Here is a 19,696-nt window from a genome sequence, read left to right as displayed (position 1 = left end):
AAAGACTGAATTTTTTCCAAACTAAATATAACAATTCAGTTCGTACCTCACAGGAAACACATTGTGTCTCCGCTACAAGGACCAACCAGTTAATGCTGTTTAGGAAAACATTCGATGCTTATTGTGAGAACCATATTAAACACACTGTGTGGGCAGAATGCAGAATTCTAGTATGTTAATCCAGGTCGTGCGTAGTAACCATTAGGCTTTAAAAGGTTAATCTAATCTGGAACCATTAAATACTTGTCGCATTAGCAGGATACGTGACAGAGGAATTTAATTAGCTGTATTTGTTACAGACAAATGGTTATAACTCCTAAGGTGTAAGCGATGGTCCAAAATGATTGCATTTTTGAGAAGATTGCATTTATTAACATATTTCACTTGCAATATGCCCAATCCGACTTTTATGGCTTAGCCATGACAGTTGGTTGGAAGTCTGTAAAATTAGGAAAATGTTTACATGATTTTAGTAATTGCTTAAACAGATTACAATTTTATTTTGGGAATGAAATATCATTTTTGGATAGATCAGTCTTTATTCTTGCATTTACATATAACTCTTACCATAAGATATGCCATAGTCTTGAGTTATCAGCGAATATTTATTCACAAATTGTTACATTTTGTTACTTACAACTTGTTACACATTCTGTTACTTACAGGTTCATTCCATTTGTACCCTCATATAGTAATGCTTTCAATGTTAAAATGACATATCTTCCTTTATATTGTTCATAAGCATTTAAGTATCATTTGGCATTACGTGGCCTGTGTAATCAATACAGTGTTATTGTACATATTACAGTTGGTCCGGCATTAAGGGTTCGCTGTTATGTCCTGCATGTTGCTTGGCCTCCAATGGCTGTTTTGGAACATATTAACATGTGTAGAAGTGGAGAAATGAGACTGAAAACTCTCATGTCTGTCAACATTCTGAGCTCTTCTGTTAGCTAGAGGTGAGAGAAATGGGTGACTAGTGGCATGAGAACGAATCCTATAGTACAGACGGAATGTAAAAAAATACAGAAGTTCAACACCTCCAATAAAGCTGAAGCCAATGAACAGGCTTAGTAAACCACCCAGAGATGCTGGAAAAAAGTCAGACTGATGTTAACATTTGACTAGTATTCAGGAAAATTTGTAAAGGATATCCAAACAGGAATGTACAAGGTGAGGTTCCACATAACATCACCACTGACAGTAAAGTGACCCATTGAAATTAAGTCCTGCTTGGTTGGTTGATAGCTGTTACACTGATCAAGAAATTGTGTAAGTATAATTGTTTCTGAGGTGACTTGTAACAATAAACGTGACTATTATTTTAGACATTGTCCATTGTGATCTGGTCCCCCCCCCCTCAAGTTCTTGTTGGTATTCCCTTGCATCTGAGGATACAAACATATCCATTTTACGAATCGGGTTCAGAAATATTCAGCAAGGTGGACAGTGTACAAAATAATGATCATATTTAAGAAATTGCCTGTTATGGAAGCTGACAGTTAATCAGTGCATTCAAAGAATTTCCAAGATCCATTTTAATATCATTATTACTTCTACAAGTATATGCAGGGTTTTTTAGGTTTTTCTTATTTCATGCATTCTACACAACAAGTCCATCTAATTCCTTCCTGATTTATTCACTTTACCATACAAGCAGTTGTCTTAAGTCCTTTGTGTCTCCATTTCTTCTGGATCCAAATATTGTCCTCATATCTTGGTTCTCAAACACTTTTTTTCATGAGGGTTTTTTCAAGTGAAACACAGCTGGGGACTGTTCTGGGTGAAGGAGTAGAGGTCATTAAAAATAATCCCCATGGGCTTTGAGACAAGCATCCCACTGACATACCAGTCAATCATTGCTCTCTGCCAAGAACCTCATGGTCTGCTATTGAAACCACTACGCTATCATGGCTGTGACTGAATCTGCAAATGGGTTTAACTTGAAAAACCCTCATATATGCCTAACCCTTAAGAGTTGAAAATGATATTTCACCCCTGTTCTGAACAAGAGATAATGTAGTTTTCTACATCAGTAGTCTTTAGACTTTTAATCAGGATGTGCAAAAATAAATTATTATGAAGTGAAAGAAAATAAGCATTTCCTTAATTCAATGTAGTCTGTTTCATCATGAAAACATTGCCCCTTCCAAGTGCTTGAACCTTTGCTAAATTGTCAAATTATTTTTTAGTTTAGTTTAGTTTTTTAGTTTTTAATTTTGTCCTGCATTTTGGCAATTCCATTTGCTTATTCTCTTCATTATATAATTTCTAATTTTCTCTTTGAATTATTAAAAATTTAACTATGAACTATTTAAAAATGTTACTTTACAACAGAGAGTAACTAATTTTAATACATGTGGCTACTAAAATGTCTTGATTCCTTTGAAACTTCGTCACATAAAGTAACCTACATGTTATAACCACAGAAATATTTTACACCCGGTTCAGATTCTTAAATATTGTACTCTGCAAGAAATAAAAGGAAAATCATTGGAAGCTAATATAAATTGTATTTTTACTACCATAAATTTTGTATTTGCTTCATAAAGTAAGATAGTAACATGCATTAAACAGCAGAATACCACGCTTCCATCAGTAGTTAACATTCCAGACTCTCAACAGATATTGTTTAAGACTCATTTATTTTCTCATGGCCTTGTGATCCAGTAAAGAACTTCACCAAATCACTTCAGATTTTTTGTGAAGAGATTTGAGCAAGTTTTTAATACCTCCTGTTAGGTATGATATTACAGAGCATGCACACATATTTAAAAACAAGGAAGTAAAGCTATCCCCATTGAGACGAGGGTCCCACATTATCTAGACAGCTCAAAGATGGCGGTAAGGTTGTCAGCCTTACGTGCCAGCCGCACTTTAGTCCCCAGGAAGTTATTTAATTAATTCCTGCTACTCATTTCTGTTAGATACTGAGTCAACCCCAGGACCATAGTACAGCTGGAAGGATTAGGTCAATTAAAAAAAATCCAATGACCTCATCAGGACTTCAACCCATGACCTTCCAGGCCAGTAGCATAGTGCCTCAACCAACTATGCTACAGCGTGCCCCACACAGATATTTGTTGAAACAAATATTAAGTCGCTAATAAAAAAGCAAAATTACTTCTGAAAATATAATGTGATTAATAAATTCACATCTTTACTGTTAATAGGGACTTGCAATTATATTCAGTAACTCACCAAGTAATCCCTTCCAGCTGTAAACCACATCTCGTCGATACCGTGTCACCAGAAAATTGCTAAAATAGACATTGAACACACTGTCATTTTCTGTATTCATGCCAGCACCACTGGAACACAGGAAAAAATTATTTGTGTAACACTGGGGATTTGCATGATATGTACAAGGGGAAGACAGGTGATTGCAGGATTAATACCATTCTTGCATACAACATAGCAATTTATTCAGATCACATAACAGGAAGAGCACTTCTCAGTTGTCAGCTGCATGAGAACAGTGGCTTAGTATATTTTTGGTAATTTTATGCATGCTGAAAAATTCATTCTGCAATATATTTGACACTCTTATCATCTCTGTTTTCTTCCCTAGACATTTCTACTTTGGTTGGTCATGCAGACAAATCTTTTCATCTATAGTGTCTTGGTTTAACTCTTGGATGTTTTCCTCTTTGTTTTACGTTCAAAACCTTTAGGATCCCATATTTATTCATTCCTAAAACATGTACATACAATACAATTTTGTTCTGTTATATATTAATATTTCTTCTAAGATCTTTGTCTTTAAATTGTCTTTAATATTTTCGATTCTTATTATATCTATTTTTATTTTTCTTTCTTCGTAAAATATTTCATTTCTCCAGCCATTTCTGTAGTAATATCTACCTTTGGTCCACACACATCTGTTTGTTCCATATGTTAATATGCACAGAGCCAGGATAGGGTAGTCAGTATAGTGACTGGCTACAGACTCAACGACCGAGGGGTCAAGTTCAAGTCCCAGTAGGGTCAGCATTTTTCTTCTCCACTTCTTCCATATAAGTTCTGGGGCCCACCCAGCCTCCTATCCAGTGGGTACCGGAGCTCTTTCCCTGGGGGTAAAGAGGCAGGGAAGTGAAGCTAACCACTCATTTCCAACTAGTGCCAAGGTGAAAAAATTGGGGGTCTATGCACCCACTCCCCCATACACATTCTTGGTGACCGCTTAAATAGTTAGGCACAGGGACAACTTTACTTTTTTATGTTAATACACTATGTATTATAATTATATTATATATACAGGATGGTCCAAAAAATATACTTACTCTTTGATAGTCAGTATCTTTGAAACAAAATGACATGTAGTTACAATTATTGCGCAGTAGTGTAGTGTAATGTTTTCTCAACAGATTGCGAAGGTCACATGAGTCACGTGAGTGTTGTGTCGCGTGCTTGCTGCGAGCAGAAGAGAGCAGCAACAATGGCTAAAAGGTTGTTCTTTGAGCAACGCAAGGCTGTATTGAAGTGGTACTGGAAGTACGAAAACATTAAAGAGATACAGTGACAATGGCAGAACGAGTTTGGAACTCAGCCACCAACAGCTCCTGTAAATCCACATGTTCATGTGGGCAAGGAAGTGAATCTACCGGGTGTTTTAATGTGTGATGTAATCTGTCATCGTGTGGTTTGATTGGTCCTTTCTTCTTTGAAGGTACTATAACTGGTCAGGTGTATCTCGATATGCTTCAGACATCAATTTTCCCTGCCATTCGAGAGCTGTTTGGAGATGAGAGATTTTACCTACAACAAGATGGTGCTCCACCTCACTACCATCGAGATGTCAAGGCGTACTTGGATGACACTCTACCTGGACGATGGATAGGTCGAAGAGGTGCTACTGAGTACCCACCACGGTCTCCAGACCTAACACCTCTTGACTTCTACCTATGGGGAACCTTGAAGGATGAAGTTTATCGACAAAAGCCAGCTACACTGAACGTGCTACGAGAAACCATCGAAGCGTCGTGTGCAGCCATCACACCGGACACACTGACAGCAGTAGTTTGCTCAGCAGTTCGGCGCTATCGACGCTGTTTAGCCGCTGATGGTGGTCACTTCAAATACATACAATGACTCTGTCTCTCTCTCTCCGCACAAGAATTTTAACTACATGTCATTTTGTTCCAAAGATATTGACTATCGAAGAGTGAGTACATGTTTTGGACCCCTCTGTATGTGTATGTATATGTATATATATACCGGGTGTTCCTAAAAGAATGGTGGGGTTTCATTTCCGTATATCTCCATCAGTTTTTGGTGATGAAAAGCAAAACGTATACGGACTCATAACGCGGCTCTCAAATTTTCATTTTGTATATCGCGCTCTTTCCTAGTTCCATTTCCGACAGTTAGGAGGCGTGAAATGTAAGATGGCGACCCAGCAGGAGAAGACCTATTGCGTGCTGAGATTTGAGGTGTCTAAATCCATCGTTACAGTGCGCCGTGAATTTCGTGTACATTTTCAGAAGGAGGCGCCACATGAAAACAACATTCGCAGATGGTACCAGCAGTTTGTGGACAGTGGATGTCTCTGTAAAGGCAAGAGTTCTGGGCGGCCACGTGTGCCAAATGCAGACGTGGAAAGAGTGAGGGAGAGGTATCAGAGAAGTCCAAGAAAGTCATTACAACTGGCCAGTGATTCCAAGGACTACATTTTCCAACAGGATGGTGCTCCCCCACATTTCCATAGCATTGTGAGAGGTTTGCTTAATCTGGTCATTCCGCAACGATGGATTGGACATGCTGCAGGTGAAGATGCCCCCCTTCTCCGGTGGCCACCCCGATCCCCGGACACAACTCCATGTGATTTCTTATTGTGGGGGTACGTGAAGGACATGGTTTATGTACCCCCATTGCCCCAATCACTGCAGGATCTCCGAAACAGAATCAATCATGCTGTGGAGACCATCACACCTGAAATGTTGCAACGGGTGTGGCAGGAATTCGACTATTGTATTGATGTGTGCCGGGTAACGAAAGGTGCGCACATAGAGGCACTTTGATGGATGTACATAAAATTTGGACAGTTAAGCTTCCGATTGACACATGTTATGATTGTACACGGTAGGAAATACGAAATATATATGTATCTAAAACCCCACCATTCTTTTAGGAACACCCTGTATTATATGTGTAGTAATTTTAAACACATATTTTTCTCATAGGCTTTTCCTATTTCCAAAGTATATCCATAACAAATTGGTAAAATTCTCATCGTTTTCATTCCTCTCTGCAGTATCTTTAACTCTTCAATTTGTCAGTATTTTACTTCCTAAACACTTAAATTCTCCGCTTGCAAAAGTTCTTGATTATTACATATTAATTATCTTTCCTTTGTCTCCTGGCTTCCCTCCTTTCAAAACCATTTTTTTATTGCTAGTGGGGTGGGACTAAGTCCCTTGTACTGCGGCCACTTGTGGCCTATTGTACCAGCCCCAGCGCCACTTTGTCCACCACAAATTCCACTTGACCTGACCCGCAATCAAACCTGGGCCACCATGGTGGGAAGTCAGCGACTAACCGCTTGAGCTGTGGTGCTGCCTTTCAAAACCGTACTTTAACTGAATTAATGTCTGTACCTGTTCATCTTGAATGGTTGACTTTCACCAGACTTCACAGCCATATATCTCAGAAGACAGTACCCTTATTGTTGTGGGAACCTCAAATTCAACCTACAAAATGTTGTTTCTAAAACACTTTCATTTGGTTTCCACTTAACTCTCCTCTACATATACCATAATCTCTGGTATTCTTACCTCATATTATCTCATCCATTACAGTGTTGAACAGCAATGGAGATAAAACCGTGCTCTGTCTAACTGTTTCATAAGTTTCAGAAAATTAAGGTTCCTTGCCCTCCTTTTTCCAAAATATATGTAAATATTCTTTATTTTCACCAGTAATCTTTTGGAATTTTTTTCTCTTAACATTTTCCAAATTTTTTTGGTGTTAGTATTATTGTATGTCTTTTCAATATCAGTAAGAACAAAACCTGCATGTTTCCCAAACTCCCATCTCTTTCTGTTACCTCCTGGGATTAAAGGGTGGCCAGCGTGTGAGGCTGACAATCTCACCACCATCTATGATCCAATTGTCAAGAAAATATGTGAGCCTAGATGTGTCACAAGCCTATGGGCCTCCATGGCCTGTTACAGGGATAACTTTACGTTTACTTTTACCTCCTTAGCTGTAAAATTTAAATCAGTTATGTTCTCTATGCAACCACATATTTTTCTCTCCAATATTTTTAGCCTATTGTCTCAGTTTCAAGTTTACTATTCTCACATATATTTTTACCATAATATTACTTCTATCTTATTTATTCACTGTTGGCACTGTATATTCACTTTCTGCAATCTGCATATATTACTTCATACAAAAAAGGTATGTGATCCCTTTTTTGTTGCATGACTAATCATTACTGCTGTCCATATGTGTGGATACTGGCGATGCTATGAGTGCTGGCAGGGAGATGATTGAAAAACAAGGAAACCATGTTATAATCTTGGAATCTGTTAGTTCATGCAGTGTGGAAATACTCTCCTTTGTAAGTTTGAGGGCGAAAAAAAGGAGTTACTCATCTGTCCATTTTATGAGAGCATTGGTACAGCTATATAATTCTTTGTAGGAAGTACCAGTAGGTCAAGTGTGCAGTGGATTATGTAAAGGAAGACAACAGTTCTGTTTAATGAATTTAAAAAAAAAAAAACTTTTTATGTAATTGGTCACATAATCGTATGGCACCTGTCCTATTTTACTTCCTGAGTTTTTTAAATTTGTTTCTGTCCTAAACTGGAATTCACTCCCCCATATGTCTTCATGGCATAGTGCTTAAATAATTAAGCACAGGGACAACTTCACCTTACTAAACTAGAATTCAGGTGAATTACTGAAACTTGGCCCCCCAACCCAGTACTGAGATACTAGCTCAAAAACAGGCCAAAACCATTTGCTTCCACATTCATTCCAACCCTTTATATATAATCATGTCATGCTGCATTCTACTGTAAATGGCTAATGTTGACAGCATTTTTAAATAATTCAGAATCGGCCTATTTTGCTATCCTAAGTTAAAGCTACAATCGGAAAGAATTACATAAGATGTCCCTTGAATGTAGTTATAACTTATTTTTATTGTTAGGTTCTGGGTTATGTTGTCACATTATCTGTTATGTGGTTATCAGGATATCAGAGGAACTTACTGCTTCCATATTTAGGGTACAAAGATGTAATGTGTTCCTTAAAAACAGCGGTACCAACCTATAAGGCCACAAATGCCATATTCTAGAAGAACACAATCAAAATTTTCACTTGCAGTAAAAATCTCAAATCTCGTATGCTTATAACTGAGGTTATGTTCTGTTTAGTGATACTGTTACTTACTATATCAAGTCCTTATTGTTGACTGTAACCATTGCAAGTATGTTTTCTGAAGCTTCTATAGGATAGTAATAATTCAGACAGTCAGGGAGGCAGTTGCAGGGATAAGTGAAGGGTTCATTTTCATTCTTGAAATTTTTCTGCCCTGGATTCATTATCTCCAGTTTTCCTAAAATATTAAAATTACATTTTAGATTTAATTTGAATAAACAGTATATTATGCAGACCTATCAGATACCATTTAAACCTGAAGATTGGGCAGATATTTCCACAATTGCATTAGTGAATATACTGGCCTCTTCTGCTGGGCTACTCCAGAATCCTACCTAAGAGTTGACTAATGTGGTGATGTATTCAGCTCAATATTGACAGTTCTTCTATCAATGAGACAATCCCACTCTGAAGACACTCTGAAGACCCATCTGATTGATCAGTCAGGACTGCTCATCAGTGCTGCAGACCACCTCATATCATTTTTATATGTTGGTTACAAGGTCCATCACCGTCTGATTGTCCAGATTTGAGACTTTCAGAGTTAGTAATTCAGTTCTTCCTATTCTGATCATCTTTCAAATTTGGTTAATCCATGTGGTCACATCCAAAAGTTTTAAAAATGCACCTAATAGTTTTGGTATGTCTGTTCATTCATACATTGGTCCTGAAGTAACAGCTTAGGGACTTCTACTCAAATTTGCCAGCACTTTCCACTTCTGTTTAAAATCGGACGAACATGACTGACATTTTGCATGCAGACCTGCATATATTTCTGTACCCATCTGGAGCGTAACTTGTTACATATTTGTTAACTATCTCAATGAAGCTGAGAAATTTTGAGAAGCCATCAGTCATGTAGCCACTCAAGAATTTCCTGACATTTCATGGAACCCAAAGGTTCATCACCATGTTCACAAGAGACCTGCACTGGTCCCTATCCTGAGCCATATCAATCCATTCCCTATCACCCCATCCTATCTCTCTAAGAACCATTTTAGTATTATCCTTCCACCTATGTANTTGATGGTTTTAGAGAGATCATTTATGTAGAGAAGAAAAAGTAAGGGACCTAAAATTGATCCTTGTGGAACACCATGCGCACTGCATGCCCTGCCTATCTCATCCTTCTTGACTTGATTGTTCTAATTGTACTCAGCGAAGGGTACAAGTTATAAAGCTCCCCTTTATGCAGTTTTTTCCGACTTCTTATCACTTCATCACTCTTTAGTCCAAATATTCACTCGAGCGCCCCGTTCTCAAATACACTCAATCTACATTTATCCCTTAATGTCAGAGACCAAGTTTTGCATTCATACAAAACCACAGGCAGAATTATAGTTTTGTATGTTCCAGTTTCTACGTTTTTAGGCGGCAGATGATAAGACAGAAGGTACTGAACTTTATTTCCTTGTTTATCAGATTTTGATTTGTTACTATCCTTCCTGAATTTTTTAACTTTGCCACATTTTCAAACGATCTGCTAACTATTTTTATGTTATGATTTTGCCCTACATTCTGGTGGCAACACATCAACATATACTTACATAGTTTTCTGTGCATTAACTTCTAGACCAGTCTCCTTACCAGCATTGATTAGAGTTTATACATTTTTCTTTATGGTATTTACGTTAACTCACAGTAGATTTACATTATCATAGACCAGCAGCTGATGTGTCATTTAATTTCGGTGCTGCCTGATTTTCCTGGACCTTACTAATGGCATATTCTTAATCAAAGTTGAAAAGCAGTGGTGATAAAACGTTTTCTTGTTTTAGATCTTTTTGAACAGAAAACATATCAGACAAATATTTACCTATATGGAGTTTACTATAGGTTTCATTTAAACACATTTCGTTCGGCCTAACTAGTTTCATGAGCACAGCAAACACTATGAGACTATTATGCAATACTTCCCTGCTACTGAACTGTAGACCTTATAGCCTATGAATATCTGATACACTGTCTCGTATTCTCATTTTGTCCCCAGTATCTGACGAATACAAAATATCCGATCAGTAGTTTATTTGTTACATTGAATCCCCCAAAATTCTGTCTGCATGTGGACTTAACCTTGAGAGAATGATACTGGATACAATTTTGCATGAAGTTGGTAACAGTGATATTCTCTGATAATTACTACAGTCAGTTTCATTGCCCTTCATGTGAACTGGCACAATAATGAACTACTTCCACTACTCAGGTAATTCTTCCTAATTATTTTTTTTAACTTTAGTATGTGATTCATCATTGGTCACTGGTACTGCCAGATATGTATTTAGTCCTTCATATATTGAAGAAACAATGAGGGAATATTTTTTAAGATATGACTCACGTTTGTTTTTAGCCAGGCAAGAGATGTCCGTTAAATTACACAGTCTGAAACCACCTGAAAATAGAAGCATACAGTGAATTTTACTTCTTATGCTGCATTTTAGAGATTTATAGGAGTATATTATTTGTTTCTTTCTCCACTATTTCATCCTTATTGTGACAGATTGTCTATAACGTTTGGTAAAAGAGAAGAACATTGAAATAAGGATTCAGAAAAGACATTCTAATATTTTATTTCATTGCCATCTACTCATAGTTTTCCTGCTGTGTCTCAAATATGCATACTCTGTGCAACAATATTCAACCCTTCCAGGACCAATTCTGAATGTGCTCTTGTTGGCATAGTTCTTCCAGCTACTCATTTTCAAATATACTTGTTTACAGTTTATTCTCTTCTCTTTCTTCTCACCAGCACTGAATACGTACCTGTATATGTTTTTTGAATGTTTGTACTTCTGTGTCTTTGCGAGGAATTTAAGTTGAAGAGTTGATACAAAGTAGAGAGAATGACAAGAAATATAGTAAGACCTGAATTTATTAGTTTTCAATATTTGCTAAAATTGTCACCACATTTCGTGGTGAATAGGTTAAATAGCAATTTGGTTACAAATTGTCTCAGATCTAGCAAAATAAATCTATGGAACAAGGTCTTCCTTGAAAAGCTGACACTTCTTTAGCTCTTCAAGAAATTTCCTGTTTTTATAAAACTGATTCATTACTATATTCACAAGATTGAACTATGTTTGGAGCCAGTTGAATTTATGTCCCAGTTTTCATCCTATACAGTGATAGGCTCATTTAATGTTCCTCACTTTAAGGTTTTCCATTTTGAACCAATTTAATTGATGCCAAAACAGTAATCTAACTGTTAAATTTCTACCATTTAAGGTTTTACTCAGCTTAATATTTTAATCCAATTTCCCTTAGAAATCTGAAGTGGAAATTTCACTTATAGAGTAAAGATGAAGGAAAAATAAATAAAAGTAGTGTTATAAAAAGAAGAGGATGAAAAATAAAACTGAATTAAAATAATATATTTAGGAACAAGGGTGTTGAGGAGATATTTGGACTGACAAGAGATGAAGTGACAGGAGGCTGGAGAAAACTGCATAATGAGGAGCTTCATAACTTGTACTCTTCTCCAAGTATAATTAGAATGATCAAGTCAAGGAGGATGAGGTGGGCAGGTCATGTAGCATAATTGGGGAGACGAATGCATATAGGCTATTGGTGGGAAAGCCAGAAGGAAAGAGACCACAGGGAAGACCAAGGCATAAGTGGGTGGATAATGTTAGAATGGATATTAGAGAGATAAGATGGGATGGTATGGATTGGTTATATCTGGCTCAGGATAGGGACCAGTGGAGGGCTCTTGCGAACATGGTAATGAAACTTCGGGTTCCATAAAATGCTGGGAAATTCTTGAGTAGCTGCAGAATTGGCGCCTCTTCCAGAAGGGCTCAGCTCTATGACTAAGTAAGCAAGGCTTATTTCATTGTTTATTTCACTTTTATGTTCCAAGCATTCTGAGATAATAGATTACTATGGTTAACAAATTACAGAATTATTCAATTTTAATATTATGACGGGGAACAAATGTGGTAAATCATTGCCTGGGCTGCCAGTCATACAATTAGAAATGTCAGAATGAAGTTGAATCAGACTTTCAACTATTACCCCAAACTATATTTTGATTAATTATCTACAGGTAGGTATATTAAATTTCAGAAGCTAATATCAAGCATTCAATTTTAAAATAAAGTAGCTGGACCAAAATTCTAATAAATTGTGAGATCAGTGTTCAATTTTCAAAATAACAGGTCTTCATTCTGTGGGAAATATGATACAAATTTTTTGGATAAAATGTAGTTATATGCAGTTATATGTAATGTGAATTTGACTTTATTAGAATCAGCAATACTACCATTGTTTGGATAGTAAAATTGAGTACATCCACATATTTCAAGGGTGTAATTCTCACGACACTCGGTGATACAGTTGTTGTAGGAATATTGTTTCATCTTGCGCAAGTTCACCTCATCTGGAAAAACACATCCTCTCATACCACGGTTATTTATAGGAATGTTGCGCACTTCTGGTGTTGAATATGTGACCCATGGTGGGATGGAAAAAAACATATCTGACCTTAAGGAGACCATCTTCTTCACTGTATTCACATCAGGATAGTCAAATGGGTCATGAACCAGTACCTAGTAACGTGAAACAAAGCAAACATGTCCACTTAAACAAGACTGGGAAGGGTGTAATCTGTAATGTGTACAAAAATACCAGTGGAGTTTTTTGAAGTTTATTAGTCATATGTAATATTATGTATAACTAATGAAATTGAAATTATTGAAAGTCTTCCACATTGAATTCCAACAAAATTTAAAGAACAGTGTATGGGATGCATGGAAAAGCTCATTTATGGATTTCTATAAACTAGGCTTTATTGTGGAGCAATGTGGCTGAAAATGAGAACTGTCTGGCAACTTTCAGTCTCCCACGTGAAATTTAAACAAGATCTATGGAAAGGAACAGCCCGTTTATGACCTTAATAAATTAGATGTTAATATGAACCAGTATGTGTCAAAGTCACAGATATCAAACATCTTTTGGGAAAAGCCCTCACATCTGATTTCAACAAAATCTGTGAAACCCTTTTTGAAATATATAGAGAAGTCAAAACAGGGCTTCATCATGGTTTGGTATGGCTGAAAATTGGCACTGCCAAACAAGTTTTTGTGGAAGTCTTCCATATCAGATTTCAACAATGTCTGCAAAGCTATTTATGAGAGACAAGGAAAAGTCCATTTATGACCTCTTGTAAATGAGGAACAATATGACTGAGAATCAGAATTTCCCAAATTTCAGTGACAGCCTCCCTTACTGAATTTTAAGATAGTGTATGGGATGGTTTAGGAATTGATACTAGATCAGAGCCAGCTGGATGCAGGACCCCAACATAAGGCTTTTTTATTGCTTTATGAAAATATAGTTTTCATTAATACAAGAGCTGAAAGTGGTTATAAATCCTAATCCTAGACCATCTCAGTAACTGAACTTCAGTGGGACACCTGTTAATATTGCTGGAAAAGGGGTGTATTTGAAACCTGTATAATCACACATCTGTTCCTTTACAATATGTCAACATTCTTCACCTGCTTTAATAAAAGAACCGTACAATCTTGTTACCTTTCAGTTTTGAATATGTATGGTTCTCCAAGAAGATAAAATTACAAAAGAGGGGTTATGCTCATATTTTGATTAATATTACTTACTTTTACTCCAAATGATGCAAGATTTGTGGCATAATATTCCTCAGGGTTGGTGCGAACAAGGACAGTAAGTCCCATTCGATAGCCACTTGTTGTGGTTTTTAGAGGAGTATCACGGTCCTGCTCAGATAGGCCCCTATCAAAAATTAACTAATTTTAGATAAATATCAGTCAAATTTCATTTACATCAGTGGATATTACATGGGCCTGTGCAATCCAAAATATAGGAAAGCATTGACATTTATCTTTTCAGTGAATAATATAAAATGTTGAGGTTTGAAGTCCTCATAATGGTGAGTCTGAAGTGTATTGTCACTTGTTATGTGATACCATGAAGTCTGATCGAGAGACTACAGTGTGTCACTTCCCAGAAGTCAATACTCTGAATATAAACATTTTTTTGTGCTGTAGTATATTAAGCATGCACACAATATTTTGAAAACTTAGGGCTAATGGTTAAAATATACAAAACTATCATTTTGCCTGTTATTTTATCTTGACTTGGTTTGTCACATCCCGCTGCACAGATGACACAGGACACTATCAAACAGAAATTTTAGAGGAGATTATTAGCTTATCTTACATAACACAACCTTCAACATTATGTTGACAAGACAACGCATAAAGCATCTCCATTCATCATTGACTCAACATCATATTCATTTGAATTTGTAAGGATTTTTAATTATGTTTAATATATTGTTTGTTTGAACTTCAGTGATGCTGTGTCAGACCAACAAGCTAAGAAGTCATGTGACTGTAAAACTGTGCAGCAAGATTCATCTGTAATTGAGGCATATTTCAAAATTGTACCACAGTGAATAAGGACGTTAGAAACATTTGGTATGCCCCTAAACGAAATATTGGATNAAAAGAACTCTCCTTCCTCCCACTACTACAGATTGACTGGTGCCTGAGTTTGGTCTTTGTTGGTCCCTTTGCTAATTGAGGTCTCACACCAGACAGATTTATGGCTCCTTGCTGGTCAAGGTTCTTTAACATTCTCTACTTGTTGGAAAAAGGGTAGGTTTCGAGCTTTCGAAACCTGATTTCGAGCTTTTAAGAAAAATAACGGGAGAATATCGATGGATGACGTAAATGCGAGTACAGTTCTCTCTAAATTATAGTAAACTAACATTGACTGTCATACAAAACATTTAAACAAATGTGATACTCACTGAAAAAAAAAAATCTTTAAAAATACATTGCCGCGGTTGAGCCGCAAAGCGGTTAAACAGCGCGCGGATAATCGAGAGTCTACTGTATATATATATATATATATATAGGTTTTTAGTATAAAATAAATTTGACGTCTAATAATAACTTATAAATTTTCAGTACTGGAACATATACGCACATTTGGATCTCCCCTTTAATGCCGATGTAATTGAAAGAGCAACAGTAGCCTTCATAAGTCTTGTGCAATTTGAACAATGTGGAACATGATTCATGGATACGGCCCTTCCAGACACAGCGTAGTAACATGTCCTCACATTGTGGGGCAACCTACAATGAGAGTGGCAAGAATCAGGGAAGATATATTAGGATAAGCTCTCGCTGAACCGTCACTGCCTATGTGGAAAGGAATAAGACAAGAAAAGAAACACGTGTACCGTGGTACAGATATTGAAAAATAAAAAGGAAACCTGGGAAATGTAGGTCAAAGAATAATTAAAGAGTTATTAATTCGTTCCTTCCATTGTTACCTCGAAATCCCTAAACCGAAAAATTGTATTGATCATAACGCATTTAATTTTTCTCTACAATCTTTGTTTGAAACAAACAAGTAACCGAAGATTTACCTTCGAGATGCGCGCTGAAACCTGCGTCCGTTTACGTGTGAATTGTCCTTTGCTATTGCACGTAATTCCGTCCGATTTCAACCAAAATTCAAGAGTTAAGACAATTTTTTTTAGGAAAACTTTCCAACGAAAAATATTATGAAACCACGTTTGACCGTTCTTTGGTTATTACTAGGGCCCGGATCTTTATGCACTAAAATCACTTAAAAATGCGCTAAATAGCGGGAAAATATGCACCAAAAATAAAACAATATGCACTTAAGAAACAGGTCACTTCATTCAGACTCACCTATTTACATGTATCATTCACTGCAGAAAGTAGGGTCACAATAGGCAACTAGAAGTCTTTCAATGTTTTCTGGAGACAAACTGCGTCTATTGTCCGTAAAAATGAGTGTATAGGCTGAGAATTATATTTCTGCATCAACTGACGTGATTGGACAGTATTTATACACTGGCGCCGAAGGTTCGGAACATTCATTTGGCAAAGATACCCTAATTCCACTCAAGTACTGACTAACTGACTGAATTTTTTTTTAGTCCTGGGTTCGAATTCAACACATTTTCTAACTTAAATTTAATCTTCTCTCCAATTTCGCCCGGAGCGGAATTCAGTGAACAAGTTGCTTTCTGAACGAGTTCAAGTGAGTCGTGAAGGAGTTCACCACAAGATTCTAAGCTCTCGATGGCTTTTGAAACTGTAGAAAAATGTGCATGGATAAAATTCACATCTTGATAAACAGTATCACATCCAAACACCGCTTTTGCTTCACGGACACATGCATACTCATCTTAAAGTATAGCAACCACTTCTTTTACTTGATTGAAATTCTCCTGATAAAATTAAACAGCGGATAACCATGTCCCCCACCTAGTTAGGACAGGTTCAGGTGGCAGAGGAACCTGAGGTAGGCAATCTTTGTAGAACTGGACACGAGTTGGTGCTTTCAGAAACAGTTTTTCCCACTTGCAATTAAATCGTTAACAGCTGGAAACTGTGCGCGTATTTTTCTGTAATACGGTGTAATCCGTGCGCTAAACAGGTTACGTGTATAAGATTTGGATAATATACTTGTAAGGCCTTTGCTGCTTTCAGCATATATTAAGCTCCATCTGTGAGCAACACAAGCACCATACAACAATTATTCTCAATTTCAGATGGCCATAGTAGTCGCAAAGAATCATTTACAAATCTTGTTATTGTGGCTATGGTTGGTTTTCTCTAGTACTTTGCAAGCAAGACGAGGTTTGTCGGGTTCGTCTGGATGTAGCTTACCAACTACGAAATTTGCTATGTATCGGTCAATAAATCTGTTGTCTCATCCATCGATATCCAGACACAGTTCCCTCCGATGTCAGAAACTAACAATATTTCTCCAACATTGATCGCACAACTGGATCGCTTAATTTATTCCATGGAATGCTGCTGCATACTAAAGCCTTACAAAGATCGGCTGAAAATGTATTAACAGAGGACTTGGGTTTGACCTGTGTAAGAAGTAGTTGTGGTTTGCTGTTCTTCCCATGCTTTGCCGTAGTATATGCAGTCGTTCTTGAGTGTTGTTCAAGTTGAAATTTCTTTTTACATTTTACTTCTTTGCGCACACTTGACAGTACACGGCGACACCGTCTGCTGAATAGTCACTATCACCCGACACCCACAATTTTTTTAAATATCTACAACAGAAATGAGTACCAGGAATTAATTAAATAGTTTTCCTGGGTAGTGAAGCGCGGCCGGCGCGTAAGGCTGACAACCTTACCGCCATCTTTGAGCCGATTGTCTAGATAATGTGGGACACTTAAAGTCTCACAACCCTATGGGCCTTCACGGCCTGTTACAGGGATAGCTTTACCTTTTTACTGTTGCACTTTTCTTTAGGCACTTTCAGTACACGAACACTTTTTTTGATGCATACTATTAAAGAAAAGAGTAACACATTAACTGAAGAAACTTCTCTCAAGACCAATCCTCTGATGCTACTGTCTGCTGTGGTGGGCAATGGAATGCAGGAAAATCCCACCCCCTCTCTTTCGAAATAACCAAGCTACCTGCTTGTAATGTAAGTGGTAAAAGTGCCGTTACTCAGAGAGTTGAAAATAGCAACTGGTAAGAGATGTCCAAAACACAGGAAAGACCGGTTTTGTTAGAGAATATTGAAATTATCCTTAATTTCAAACATATTTGCGGAATACGTTTAGAATATGCAGTAACGATCAAAAATCCTCAAAATATGCATTTGCATATGCGCATATGCATTTTCAAAAAATCCGGGCCCTAGTTATTACATGCGGACAGACGTAGTGAAGGGAATGGGCGTATTATTGCAACTTTTCGTTGCGAAAGCCCCAAAACGAGAATTTATTGCGCCGAAACACGGCACCATGAAGTCGGATAATGAAATGAAGATGGAGATCCTCACATTCTGAATATCAGCACTAGATGCAACTGGATGGTTATTTTCAAGCTCCGGCCTCTTTGTTCTGGGAGGAAGAGATCCATGTACCTATTGGCAGGACACTGAGTTGGCCCCGGAATTATTCTGGGAATAAATTAACTGCATCAAGCAGGCAGATCTGACCTTATTACGCGTTTGTCTTGTGCATTATTTTGTAACGAACACATGAAAACTGCAACCCGGAAGCTGACACAGTGTAGCATAGTAGAGATACAACTTACTCTCCTCATGACAGTCTCCACCGTGATGTTGTTATAGTCCAGAATAGACTGCAGTCGTAAGAATTTGGTCTGGTTTTGTTCGCTGGGTTCCAGGAGTTCCAACAGGTATTTCATGTCACTGAATGCCATATCCGTCTGAACTCCTGGCGGCAGATTTCTGAAACACAAATTTACGCTTGTTATCCCCCTTAGTTTATCATATTTTTGTAGCTTCTTAATTGTTGAGTGGGTCCCTTGTCGCCTCTAACAGAAATGAGTACCAGGCATTTTCCTAGGAGAGGTAAAGGGCAGGGGGCTTGTAAGGTTGACAACCTCACCGCCATCTGTGGGCCGACTGTCTAGAAAATATCCGAGCCTCGACGTCTCACAACCCTATTGACCTCCACGGCCTGTTACAGGGATAGCTTTTTTTTCTGTGGCGCTACAGCCCCAATTTGGGCCTAGGCCTACCTACATGAAACTCTCCGTTAACTTCGGTTTACTAGATCTTACACATTCGGTAGGACTCCTTGGGCGAGTGATCAGTTCGTCGCAAGGCCTCTACACAGGGATAGCTTTACTTATAGCTTAATATAAGGGACATGTCCTCTTAGAGCATCTAGTGATATACACATCCCGAGAAGAGTGAGGTCTGGATAATTTAAGGAAAAAGCTAAATAGATGTTATTAAAGACAATGAGTTCGATTCAGAGAATGACTTACGAGAGCTGAAAATGAAGAGATGGAGACAAAAATAAAGTAGCGTTCTTCACAAAAAAGACTAAGTTCTCGGAGGACCGTAGAGCGCAAGATTATATAGCGTCGAGTGGGAGGGTGGTTAGTGAATAAGGCGTTTGAAAGGATGCGGAAGGAAACGATCTTCCGGATACGAAACAGGACTGCTATCCACTCGATCTCGAACCTTCGCCATTTGTTTTGTATAACGCTGATGCCAACAATTGTACCATAAAATTGGTAGACGAATAGATAATTTGACGTTTATAATATTTCGAAGGATTAAACGTACTGATTAATTAAGTAGACGTGCAGAATAATCTTCAAAATGCTTATAAATATAAAACCAATAAACTGAATACTTATAGTAGAGACTATTTCTTCTGTCAGAGTAATTAATATATCATGGGTCTGCTCTATGTCCAGGTAAGAGTACTTGTAATGTGTCTGCTAATCCACTCTTTAAATCATTTCGAAATTACAGCGCATGTGGTCGTGTT

General features: G+C 37.5%; 1 protein-coding gene across 1 annotated transcript; it reads right to left on the bottom strand.

The window, feature by feature from the left end:
• Positions 1–98: 98 nt before the first annotated feature.
• LOC111865535 (sodium channel protein Nach) lies at positions 99–14,205 on the bottom strand. Its single transcript, XM_023853646.2, has 6 exons — positions 14,004–14,205; positions 12,647–12,932; positions 10,724–10,777; positions 8,401–8,566; positions 3,202–3,311; positions 99–1,091 (listed from the first exon to the last, which is right to left on the bottom strand). The coding sequence occupies exons 1-6, from the start codon at positions 14,076–14,078 to the stop codon at positions 820–822; spliced, it is 963 nt and encodes a 320-aa protein (XP_023709414.1). The 5' UTR covers positions 14,079–14,205; the 3' UTR covers positions 99–819.
• Positions 14,206–19,696: the final 5,491 nt, after the last annotated feature.

This window comes from Cryptotermes secundus, unplaced genomic scaffold (genome assembly GCF_002891405.2).
Source record: "Cryptotermes secundus unplaced genomic scaffold, Csec_1.0 scaffold722, whole genome shotgun sequence".
In the NCBI taxonomy this organism is placed as follows: Eukaryota; Metazoa; Arthropoda; class Insecta; order Blattodea; family Kalotermitidae; genus Cryptotermes; species Cryptotermes secundus.
This window is presented reverse-complemented; position numbering and strand designations above follow the sequence as displayed.

Coding starts and splice junctions, on each gene's coding strand:
- LOC111865535 (XM_023853646.2), bottom strand. CDS start 14,078: ATGGGACTTACTGTCCTTGTTCGCACCAACCCTGAGGAATATTATGCC. Junction 10,778..12,646: donor ATTTTACTATCCAAACAATG/GTAGTATTGCTG, acceptor TTCTATTTTCAG/GTGGTTTCAGACTGTGTAAT. Junction 8,567..10,723: donor TTGCCTGGCTAAAAACAAAC/GTGAGTCATATC, acceptor TTAATATTTTAG/GAAAACTGGAGATAATGAAT.